Here is a 13,577-nt window from a genome sequence, read left to right as displayed (position 1 = left end):
TCGACAGTTTTATTATTAGACATTTTGTTTAGATATTTCTGATCAGGCAAATGAAACACTTGTAGACATTCGAAAGTCATGACATTTTCATGTGTTGGCTCTTTTATTTCCATTTTCATTTTCTCTTCTTTTTTTTTGGTTCAATATTCAAATGTATTTTGGATGTGAAATTCACATTGTAAATGTGCACTATATGTATACCTCATTCATTCATTTTTATTCTTTTTCATGATGAAAGCTACAGCATATTTTGTCCATTCCTTTATCGAGAATCGGCGGAGACGACAACGACGAAGGTGGAGGTTCCAAGTGACATTTTCATTTTTAACGTGTGTGTTTTTTTCTTCATATAAATTAAACCTCGTGGTAACCTTCTACCATGCGACATTTTCGTACATGACTGAAGAAAAAACCATTGCCCTCAGATTCGATTTTGTTATAACGAATTTTTTCACGCAATGGCCACATTGGCCGCATATTAAACATCTCGTAATCATGTTCAAGTTGACACACAAACCACTTCATTCGGTTATTTTTGTTTTTCGGTTTATTTTGTTTGTTAATCTTTTGGCTCAGGTTGTGTCATGCAAACACGATTTTTCATTAATAGGTGTAGTTTTTCTTAAATTGCCCTTACAAAAACCACATTAATTTCATTTTATTTCCATTTTGTTTGTGAGCGCTCTCATGCTCTTTGCTATATTCTGTTTTGCTTGCGTTTACATTTCGGGACTTTTGTATTCAGGTGTCAATGTGACGTTTTTATTATTTTGATAGAAAATATGAGTTTGTTCTGATTGCTCATTGAGCATATTGAACGCAAAACATTGCTAACGAAAAAATAAATTTAACCATTTGCATCGATTAATTGCGCGACGATTACTGAAAATGTGCTTTAGTTTTTTTTTTTTTTTTTTTGACATTTTTTACAACAATATCGAAATACATATACCATGTGCGCTAATTTGATTTCATCAAGAACAAAATAAAAAGCACACGACGCGATTGTAAATATAACAGTATAGCACCAAATCTAGTAATTACCATCGGGACAAAACTAAATGCGATGCGTACACGGACAGCACTCCTTTTTCTTATTGCCTAATGAATTCATTAGGTTTGTATTTGCTTTGATTTAATGATTTCTTGTGCAAACAGAACACGATTCAATCTTGAATTAAACAACACATTCACCACACTTCAATTGTTCTTAGTGGATACTTGGTGCTTTTGTTTCATTTTCATTTGTGTGGCGAGAAGAATAAATGGGACGGCAACGATTGTATCCATACTATCGATTTTGTCAAGCAAATAATAATGAATGGCATTTTATTTCCGGTGTAAACTGCATCATAAATTACTGTATCGACTGATTTATTCCAAGAGAAAAGAATCAACACGCATTATTTTGAGTGCGATAATGTAATATTGAGTGAGCAGTAAGCAAATACATTGTGATGTGATAAGATCGTTGATGAATTTTGATCAACTTTCGAATTTTCGAGAGAAAAAAATGGTTATAATTTCAAGGGCAATAAAAATGGAATGAATAGTATGTACGAAGCAGTGAATATGATCTAAGTGACAGCTGTGTCAAATGAAATCGGAGGCAATTCCCTCCATTTCCCAAGTGTAAAGAATTTCACCAAAATCAATACCATTTAGTTGATGGGTGTTCGTTGTTGTGACTGAATAATTTTTTACCAAAAATTATTATCGATCGAATTGATTAGCAGCCATACAGTGAGCAATGATCATATTTATTTTGATTCTCATCAAAGCGAGCTATCTATTTTTTTTAAAACATTAATACAAAGAAAATGAATTTTATTTTAATGACAATTCATTTGGTGTTCGTTAGTCACCCCAAATACAAATTATCCGAAATGGTTGTGTAGAATTTTGTCGAAATCGGGTGCATGGAAATAATTCAATGTGAAATTTGATTGTCACCATTATCTGCTCATGAAAAGTTCACGTATAGATATAGTCAAATAGAACCGAAATGTTACGAAATTCATTGAAAATTCATTCGTTTCGGTATCTATGTATTGAATTCCATCTTGGTTGCCGCAATTTTCACACGCAGACGTCGATTTATGAAAACGTAGAGAAATATAGAAAATGACGTGTGAACTACGTTCAAATAGGAATAAAAAAAAAAAACAAAACAATGCTACAACAAGGAGCAACAACATCAACAGCAGCAATAACAGCCAAAACTTCTACCCAAAGTTGTACATTACAACACGATTCGTTTCATTTTCAATGACTCTTTGAGTGTTAACTGTCACATAAATGAATGCCGTAAAATAGTCGCTTTGACGCACAATCAATGCTATGATGGTAAAGACGAGCACGGTGAGCATCGCAAATGAAATGGAACATGACTACACCTAATGTAAAGAAAATAAACTTGAAACATCAAACCACTTCTGTTGATTTAAAAGTTACCTTTTTGAAAAATTTATTCGATTTGTGCCCTACGTTTTTTGGCCGCACCCTACCTATACCATCTATCTGTTGGCATTGTTCAACGTGTGCAATGGTTCATTTTTTTTCATGGGTCGCTTCGGCATTGTCGCAACGAGAGAGGATTGCATTGAATTGAATTCGAAAAAAGGAGATAGCATGAAGGGAAAACTGTTACAATGCGCCCTATGTTTTTACAATAGTCGTCGTAAAAATTAGCCGGTGACAATGCTTGCACACATGCACGAAAACAAATTCAATGCTATATTCAAGCATTCACAACAAACAATTCACCAAAAATGAATCGGGAGAGAGAGAGAGAGAGGGAGGGAGAGAAGAGAAAAAAAAACTTCAAACGTTGACAAAGAATAGATTTAAACACAAAAACAGAAAGAGAAATCAACGCTTCAGACCACCATGTTGAAAAGAACAAAGAGAATACAAAAATCACGAGTAAAAAAATGCGATCTCGTATCGAAATACACAGACTCACAATTCCCGTCTAAATATAATGGTTTTAAATCAAAATCCTAAACAGAAATACACACAAACACCAGAAATTATTTCGATCAAAGCCAAAATACGCGTGTAACCCCTTATATACATTCAATGCATACAAACGAGCGCACACACAACAACAACAGCAACGAAAAAAAAATACAGCATTCACCAAACATATGCATATCAGAGAAATGTTTACGTGGAAATGTCTATTTGACGATCGAATTGAAGCGATGCTCAGCGGTTGAACTCAGTTGTGTTTGCGTGTACTTTCATCTATTGAATGCTATAAATTTTTAATGTGGCAGAAACAAACAGACGCACCACCAAACAATGATACGCATACGTAGATGTGTTTAAAAAAAAACGATGGAATTATCGTCAATTGGCTAATGCTAATGGCACTCGTTCAAATAAAACACCGAATTCACATTGTTGAACGTGTATGTTGTGAATGTACGGAAATTAGAGCGTCGTCCCCAGAATATAGTATCTAGTCCTTTTGGCTATTGGCAACATACGTTTAAAATGAAGAGGAACGCATCCAGCGTCATAGATAGAGTGAGTGTGAGAACTGTGTGTGTGTGTGTGTGCGTGTGAGTGAAAATCTGATGAAAATGATGGCAAGCGGAAAAAAGGTTGAAAGGAAACATATGAAAGACCATCAAGTCCTCTTATGGTTAGTACTTGTGCACTTATTTTAGGGATTTTCGTGTTTTTATTATGTTTTATCAATTGAAAAATACACAAACATACGTAAAGCAAGCAGCATTTATGCAACAGATTTAAAGCGATTTCATCGGGGTCGTCAACTAGTTGATTTTTATGAATTGAATTAATTTTCATTTTAAATAGTTAGTTCTTATTTTTTTTTTCATTGCATTTTCTGCTCGAATTCATCTCCCTTTGCTCTTATGCAATTCCAAATGGATTTTTGATGCGAATAATATGTATATTTGTTCAAACGGCAATGTTTGTGGTTATGTTGAACTGGGGATATTGTTTATACTGTATATATTTTCTTTTATGGTTTATTTAGTCAAAGTCAAATGAAAACATGACCACAAAGTCGCATTGAATGTTATTACATACCAACTATTGATTCAGTATCATACACGATTGTGTAAAGATGTGTAACCTATCTCAATGCATCGATTACATCGAAATCATTCCAAAGATGCTCGATTGATCTGATAATTATGTAGAAAATGAAAATTGCAAAACATACCAGGATCTGTGTCTAAGCCATGAGGTGGTTGTTGTGATAATGGTCCAGGTGTGCTCCCACTACCGGGTGATCTTACATCATCGTTCATTGCTCCAACATATGACAATGACGAACTTGGCGGCCGCTAAAAATTTGAAGAAAAAAAAAGAATAAAAATTCGATTAAATCAAACTTTTTTTTTAAACAGAAAACTTAAAGCCAAACAAACATAAAATGCAATCTTGTTAATATTTCTTAGAGCATGTACATGTAAACGCGTTCTCACCGTAACCAGTGGTTCATAATGACGGCAAAACTTGACGGAATATAAAACAAAGAGAAACCAAAAGAAATATGGAATTTACTTGTTACTTGTCAATAAGTAATTAAGTTGTTCATATCTGCGTGCAATTCATTAAAAATGCATAATTTCCATCTCCATCCAACTAAAATGAATATGTCACGTTTCTTACAGATAACAATTGACATGTCATAACAATCATAAATAAATTCTTAATTCGGTTGAAAGATAATTGAAAAATTTTCACACACAAAAAAATAAATAAATAAATAAACGAAAATATGATTGAATGTTGGAAATACAATTGATAATCACAATCATTTTGGTTGGTTCAAATTAAAACAATTTTCTCTTAATATGGTACAATGGTGCATTATTGGATGCATTTTTAACGAATCAGTTTCCAATTTCGTTTGTTGTTTATATATTTTGGCAATGCAAAAAACAAATGGTACGAGAAAAATGTATAAGCACGATTTCATGGAATGATATTTTTTCTTCTTTTTTTCATAAAAGCATAATATGAAAAAGAAGAAGAAGTGGACAAATAAACAATGTCGATGTATTGAAAATGCAGTGGCGAATAAGAATATGTGAAATGCACATTTTATTCAAAAGATGGTCAAATACCAAATGAACTTGCATAAATGCGCAATAGTTTGCGAGCGAGAGCGAGTAAAAGACACAAAAAAACCACGTGCCCAAGACCATGGAGTAATTTCACGAATGTTACATTCAAGAAATTTAACCAATTTATTTTTTATGAATAATAAATCAGTTTCGTGATTCGGGCATGCTTCATGTTTTATACATAATTTAATTGTTTTTTAATTTTTTTTTATAACGATCGATGTCGTCAACGGCAATTGTTCGTGCTTATTCTGAGATGATTTTCCGAAAACCAATTATTAAAAATTGATGATATTTCTACTAGCTGAAAGTAGTGAAGAATATGACGGTATTTGGCATTGTGTGGCAAATGCAAAAGTAGAAACTACTTGTTTTGCAGCCAATTGCATATTTGTCTCATTTTCACCGAATGAATTTTGTGTTGGCGCAAACGAAAAGCTTGTGTTGCTGATGGTTTGTCGTTGTTTTCGAATATAGCTGATTAATATTTTGTATGTTACTCGGCTTTTTGCCAGTCATCATTGTTAAACTTATGACATATTGGTCGTCAGTGTTTGAGCATTTCTATCCAGAATACGGAATCGGTAAGGCGACTTTTGCTTTTACCTTTCGATCGAACAAACGAAGTGAAGAAGAAAAAAAAAACACATGTGCACCGAAAATGAATGAGAAATATCTTTTCACTGTCGACAAATAAATGACAAACGGATAAGTTCACATCAGCATTCTTTTGGCTCTGCGGTACCGTGTTGTTTTTTTTTTGTCATTTCTCATTCGCTATTCCTTTTTCGCTTTGCAAGCCATTGGCCATGCATTACAATGACATAATGCATTTTGTGATATGAACGCCAATTAACCTGCTTCTAATATGAATGGCTTTGTTCGCACGTGAAATGCAATATGAATTTTAAATTGGCAGTGCTATAAAAATATTTCGTTAATTCAAGCGTTTGCGACCATTGTCCATGCATCAATTCTTGAACCTCGTGTGTTGGAGCATTATTTCACATGGAACCGGCACGGAAACATTCGATGTGTTTGCTTGATACACACATTCTTAATAAATCAAAACTTTGGTGAAAGGGAGAGAGAGAGAGAGAAAGACACACAAATACTGCGAAAAAAGTCAGAAAAGCCCATGCGATATAAAAGTGGCAACGATAGCTTCATGTCCGCATTACATATGGTTATGAAATTCATTCGAAGCATAAATGCGCATAGTTTTCTTTTCGAAATTCTTGGCAAATTTGCTCATCACAATCACAATTGGCTTCGATGTCGAACATTTCCTTTCTTTCTTTATTCAGTTCGTGTTTTCGATTTTCTTTTATTCATTTTTTTCTTTGGCGTACGTTCTTCTTTTATCAGACTCGCTATGAGCATGTGTTGTTTGTAGTTTTCTTCTTTCGTTGATGTTTTTTTTTTTCATTATCAATTTTTGTTGCTGAATGATATCTCCACTAGTATGAATTATGTATGTAAACGAAGACATCGAAAATTTTAATAATTTGCTCAAATGTGCCTCAATGGGACGCATGAGAATGAATTGCCTGTGAAATGCATACATATTTCGAGAATGAAAGAATCAAAATAGGCTTTTTTTTTTATTCGATGCATATAGTGTTAGTGCTTGCTTCATTCCATTCTACTCATTTCGTTCGTTAATTTCTCGTTTAGAGTTTCTGTGCTGTGCATTTTCGATTTAGCTGACATTCTTCAAATCATAACAAATCAGATGTGCAGCGCATCAGCACAGTGGAAGATGATTCATCTAAAACTGCTTTCAAGTTATTTCGCAAACTCAAGATTATTTCTTTTTTATTGTTCAGTATGCAATTAAGTATGATGACCAGAGAATGGACTATGCGTCCATTAAGCAAAAACAAAAAAAAAACAGGCGAAATATATTGCAAGCGTGGCATGGCGCAAGAATCAACAGAAAATGATGAAATTCTTAAAATTTTATTTTTATGCGTGCGAATGCGAACGATGTGGTGTATGAGCATGTCAAAATAAGTAGAAGTATCCGAAAAAAAAACGATGACAATAATATACGGTTGCCACTAGGCTCCTTTGACCAAGTTGTCGCGACTCATCAACATTTTGACTAAATGATCGCGTCAACGTAAATCGATTCAAATTTACGTCAAATGTCACTTCGTAAATATTCCTGATCGATGAACGACAGTAGGAGTGGATTTGAGTTATCCATATGCACAGAGAGTCAAGTGTGCGTGAGAGCTATGAAGTACACGTTATAATGCCAACAAGAATGCCGCAGTGCAGTTAAAGTGGTTTTGTGGTACTGGATCGTTCCTTGTTGTGATTGAATGTTTCTGTAAAAAAAATTCATGATTTTATCGCGTATTTTTTTTCGTTGTTGTTTCGTTTCATCTCTTTCTTTTCTCTTTATTTTACATACTCTTATAAAAGTGTCCCGACCACAAAATCATCATCATCCCAGACAATAACACCAACCAATGACAAAATGTCTTGATTCATATTTCAACATCTTAGCGTCTCACACGCGGATGCCGAGAACCATTAAAAAAGAATTACCTCAAACTACGCTCTTTCTCCGTCTCGATAGGAAAATGAAAGAGAGTGAGCGCAGAAAAGTATGATGATGAAGAAGAAAAAAAAAATGAATAAAAATTTCTAAACCGAAATGTTTTTGCGTGCGGCGAATGAATCTAAGCTCATAAATTTAATTATCTTTTCATTTATATGCTTTTTATGACATGCAGGCGCACTTAAACACATGTATCAATTTGAGAGGAATGACAAGTGAGTGTAAAACTTGTAACTGGCATCATGCACATACTATTTACAGTGCGAAACCACCGCGAAATTCATGTGGTATGATTGTAATAATTTTTATGGCTTCAAGTTGAAAGAAATAACCAAACAGTGATAAAAACCTACTAGTTTCAAGTTGATTCGATGACAAGCGGCACGGGCTTTCGTTTTCCCGGCACTATGAGCGCACTACAAAAATTAATAACTTCTACAATCAACCATTTTGTGAATGCGTGAGCGTGATAATTTTTGTTTTTACTATCATATGGTTGAGCTACCGATCGATGTACTCGCTCATTTATTCATTCATTTATTTATTTATTTAATTAAATAATAGCTCCAATTGATTGGTAGAAATTTGTAAAAGTTATAACTCTTCACTCAACAATTAATCGCTGGTAATTATTTATTTAAAACTAAGCGTTCATACATTTGTTGACGTGAGCATAACGCAAACGGTGGATAAATGTGATGACAATTCAGTCCGTTCTGACAAATTTTGCGACATAAAAACTGATTGACCCGAACTAAATATTGCATGCTATTTCCACTGTACGGCTGATGACTTTCGTTGGTTTTATTTGTTGTGTTTTGTGTGTGTGTGTTTGTTTTTTTCCCTTACCGTGATTGCTAGACGCAATTCAAAGCCACTATTTAAAAAAAAGTAGTATTTGCTGCTGTGTTGGATGTCAAAATCAAATGTACTGTACACGCTGCCACTGAAATTGCTGATGTGCGTGTCAATATGTATTTAAGAAGGCGCAACAAACATATTGCTCTGCGCACACATTCAATGGTATTTATTTCGATAAATACACATTTAATATTCATAAGTACATCAATAAAAACATTTGTTGATTTTTCCGTACAAAAATAAACTCTCATTTCTCTATTTCTCTATTTCTCTCTCTCTCCCTCTATCCACACAATGCAAATAAATCCGGTCAAATAAAGAAAACAATGCCAATGTGGTGAGATGAAATTGAAGAGAGCGGAATGGAAATAAATGTAAATAAAATTGCCATTTGTTGACGTGATTTCGACTCGCTTTCAAATTATCATGCACCGCTGATGAAATTGATGAAAGCCAAGGGTTGATAGTCAGACACTTTCCCACACCGGCTTAACGTTAGGGGTATTTAATATTGCTTCGAAAAAGTGAAAGTATGTTTGATCAGTTCATTAGAATCAGAAAAATAATTCAACCATACTGAACATACGCTTTTTTCCTTGTCTGAATTGGAGTGTTTCGTGCATTTCTTTCTAAAAAAAATTCTATGGATCATTTATTATCCAAACAAAAATCTGACTAAAGTAAACATAGAATTCATTTCGGTTTGGCGTCAAATATATTCAACAAATAATTAACCGCGTTTCGCAACCAACCAAATTATCCAATTGTTTATTCGTTTTGGATAGATAAACTAATTGGGAATGATCACAACTCAGACATCATCTTAAATTCAATCCTCGATATTTGAAGTAGTCGCATATGGTTTTCGTTGTATCTCACTTCCTTTTTGCTTGATGCATGCCGTTCCAGATTTGTGTCACATTGAAATTCAAAACGAATTCCCATATACAGACCTTAAAATCGAGATTTCAAACAAAATGTGATATTTTATCTGTTGCACTTCATTTGACGGAAACGAATTTGAAATGTTGTGTTAATTGGTTTACAAAAATTTGAAGATTTTTTTCATTGGAAAAAAATCAACTAGATCACATTTTAAGAATGAAAGGTTTTGTTTTCCGTTTGATATGGATTTGCACTATTTAAAAATCATAAATAAAAATTCGAACGAGAAACAATCCATGCTGGGCATAATTGTACGTAATTGCATGCTGTGAACATGAAAATCAATCCCAAATAATCGAAATGGATAGATAAATAAAATTGTACTAAAACATCGGCATTTATCCGCAATTAAAGTTTTTTTTTTCACCGTCGATTCCCTTTCAATTCGGACAGCGTGAAGACGTGTGCCATCGATCGATTGGATGACCATATTACATTTGAAATGTTCGTAATGACGTTAAATCATCACGCGCTTCACAGAAATTCATGCTCTTAATTTGTTATTTAGCCCGATTTCATTAAGTAATTTGTTCGTATTTTGCTTGCGCCATCTTCACACACACACTTACTATTTCTTTTCATTTCATTCTGCTCTCTCTTGTACGCTGGCCACATAATTTTCAACAAAAGAATGTACAATGAAAATTATCATGGATCACGTGGTCTGATCCAACTCAAAAACTGTAGAATGACATTTGTTTCCTTGGGTTACGTTGAACGATTCTTGATTCGATATTTTGCATTCGCTTTGCGGCTATATAGTTTGCTTGTGTGTTTTTGTTATTCTCTCGTTGATCCCGACCGACAGGTATTGTTAACAAATAAAGAAACAATGTAGGTCGATGCCATGTGTGAGTGGGCTCTCTTTTTTTTTGTTTGTCCGAGTGCCAAACAAAATATTCATTGGCGAGATGTGTTCGTTTTGTGTAAATCTTTATGATTGTTGGCTTGCACGAAACCGAATAACAATTTATATGTTCTTAAATGCTCATTAACTCAACAATAATGTCGAACACTCTTAGATTTATTATTTATGCAATGATATACATGTAAAAAAACAAGCACACACGCATTCACACAGACACACAAAGAATTGAAGTGAAGTCAACAAACAAAAGGAGAACATATTTATTAGGTACAAAAACACAGAATCTGACGATATCATCTGTCATAATTTCAGTTTTTTTTTTCATATTTGTTTCGAAGATATCGCCATTACTATTGTTGAACCACTAAATATCTGTGGTGTTCGGCTCGAAAATGAAACATAAGATACCATATGTTCTTCAAAAAAAAACCAAAATTCATTGTTACACATTTTTTAAACTATAAATATGGACCACAGAAGCGAGTAATGATTTACTTTGTATGCCATTAATTTGTATTTTAAAACACCGTTACAATTAATTATTTTGATTTCATAAATTGAATGCGTTACAACTCGAAATGTTTCTAATTTCATAAAATCGCTTAGTCTGTGAAGGAGTATAAATGCACTATAAAATGCAATCAAGGTAAAGTAGTTTTATCACTTTGAAGCAAATGATGCTCGAAAATTCTATGATTGTGGCCTTTCAACTTATGACTCTTTAGGTTTTCTTTTTTCGTCTTCTTTACATCGATATTCAAAGCTACGCTACCAATTCTCTTGAAACCACAAAATCGTACGGTAATTATAGTATCCCTCGATCCAACCATTATCGAGAAATTATTTTTAATGAGGCAGTTTTATTCCATCTTTCAAATTTTAAAAGAACGTGCACGCACAGCCACGCATCTTCCATTTGAAATTTAGTTGTAAATTTTTTAATAATATAGTGTTTGCTGCAAACTCGATTTGTGAGTGCTGCTTCTTTTTCTCTCTTTCATTTCTCTCACACTCTATCGTCCGACGCGCTTTTTGACCTTAATCTAATGTTCGTCGGTTCAATTTCAACAACAGTTTTTCCAAACTAATTTTAACAGCCGAATAATTGACGGCTAAACACAAATTGAAGAAATAAATCAAAAGGCTTTCGGGAGACGAATAAGTACTGATTTTTTATTTAAACCAAATAAATTAAATGGATATTCAGAACGATCATAAATTGTTTTTTTTTTCGTTCCATTTTATCATTTGCTTCACCTTTTTGTTGCTTAGGCTTCACTTAGTTTTTGTGAATTTTTACTTGTGACAGCTGCACTTGTTTGTCTGACATATGGAATTCATTTACAGAAACTTTGTAATAAATTGTCAATAATAACAGTATCAACTTGGGGCAACAAAAAAACAATCAGCAAAAAATGAAGTTCTCATAAAATGTTCAATATGATTGCTCCTTTTGAGCAAAAATTGATGTATTTTTAACAATTTTCATTTAAAAATGTTGTGATATTCATAAATTTGTTAATTTTGGTGTAAAGATTATTTACTTGACAAAGTATGGTAGACAAAGCTGAACGGTTAAATTTCTTTAGATTTTTTATGTTCGTAAAACTACGGATTTGATGGAGCTTAAAGTGTCTTTTGTTCCGCTCCACATTTTATGTTGCCTTTTCTAGGAATATTGAATCGAAATGAGTGGCGTTAAAGAGACAGAATATTTTATGCTTTTAGATTCCAAATGGTGTTTTGTCGGTTTTTTTTAGTGTTCGCATTAAGATTCAACGAGAGAAAAATGCACACATTGCCAATTACGTCGGTCGGAAATGAAATGCCATTTGGTTTTTGCTTTGTCGCATCGCACCCAACGAGAATGAAAGAGACTGGAGAGTTTATAGATCGAACAAAGACTGCAACATTGAAATAAACTCATCTAAACTCTCAAATTGTAAATGATGACATATGACCAGATGTTGACAACATAAACGCATTATATGCCCTACCATTGCCTCTCTTAAAAAGATATGTTTATTTTACTTTTAATTTCTTCGGCTTTCATTGTTCGAGGACACACATTTCTTTTCGACATTTGAATCAACTCCTGAAACATGCATAACACACACACACACATACACCATATCCATATGCACTATACACATATCAGAGTCAAGCGCATCCATTTGAGCGTATCTCATGTCATGTTCATTTTCTACATTCAATTTTTCTTCTTGCATTTTATACATTTTGTAGTGTTTTTATTTGATCACAAAGTAGTTTCGAGGAGTGAAAATGGAAGGAAAATAGAGATTTCATTTCCTAATTTTCTAACCATTTGTTTCTATTTTCTTCGCTGCACTTTAGTTCCATCTAAATATTTTCCATTTGATTCATTGGGCACGCATTGGAAGATGAATTAAAAATTAAAAATAGACAAATTCATGGTGGAATATGAATTAAGTAGTCATGAGACAAAGACGTACAGAGAAAACGATAGAGAGGGAGTGCCAGTGTTATTTGGTCGTTGTTTCGCTTGAAAAGCATCCTACTGTGATGTGATGCATTTAATTTTGGAACGTTTTTCTTCTTTTTTTCCAATAAAGATGTTCGTTGTTGTGTGTGTGTTTTTTTTTCATCACGCGATGCACGACAACTGACGAAACGATCATGTTTTCTTTTTTTTGCCGACAACGAAGTGACAGCGGATGTTGCTAACACCCTATTTTTATTCCAAAAACCATTTTCATTTTGTTTTGCCTTTTTCCCATTTATAATTACTTGCTAATGTATTCAAAAGTATTTCAGACAAAATGAACATGTCGTGTTATTATTGGATTTTTTTAAAGCTCATCCTCGTTTCACTAGAACATGTTGAAATTCTTAACTTGAATTTGAAACATTGTCTGGTGCATGTGACAGATTTTGATGACGAGAAACATTGGAAACATTTTTTTGTCTGTTTCAAAGAAACAGTTTCAAGAATCACATCCGGAAATCGATTAGACCGAATCGTGTACATATGGAATAGTGCCAAATTTTTTTGAATTTTAATGATGCCATCGAACTAAAGCTAACTCGCATTTGAAAAAAAAAATTGCAATCAATTTCTTAAAATTGATTTGATGATCCACTTGTTCCTATTGACTGGCCATAACGCATGCTTGTTTTTCTGTCTCATGGGATACAAAAAACCACACACATTCGCATTTATGGTTTTTTACCGATAATT

General features: G+C 33.4%; 1 protein-coding gene across 3 annotated transcripts in view; it reads right to left on the bottom strand.

Annotated features, from left to right (window-relative positions):
* Positions 1-13,577, bottom strand: part of LOC116338789 (homeobox protein homothorax) — a 309,164-nt gene that overhangs the window by 192,621 nt on the left and 102,966 nt on the right. For 2 of the 3 annotated variants that reach the window (XM_031764266.1, XM_031764268.1), the window contains exons 7-8: positions 4,202-4,325; positions 2,514-2,516 (exon numbers count right to left, since the gene is read on the bottom strand). In XM_031764266.1, coding sequence (XP_031620126.1) covers positions 2,514-2,516; positions 4,202-4,325 — 127 coding nt within the window. The remainder of the gene's footprint in view (positions 1-2,513; positions 2,517-4,201; positions 4,326-13,577) is intronic. The other variant, XM_031764267.1, reaches the window with a different exon arrangement.

Source organism: Contarinia nasturtii, unplaced genomic scaffold (assembly GCF_009176525.2).
Source record: "Contarinia nasturtii isolate CC-2019 unplaced genomic scaffold, AAFC_CNas_1.1 Cnas_scaffold_414, whole genome shotgun sequence".
In the NCBI taxonomy this organism is placed as follows: Eukaryota; Metazoa; Arthropoda; class Insecta; order Diptera; family Cecidomyiidae; genus Contarinia; species Contarinia nasturtii.
This window is presented reverse-complemented; position numbering and strand designations above follow the sequence as displayed.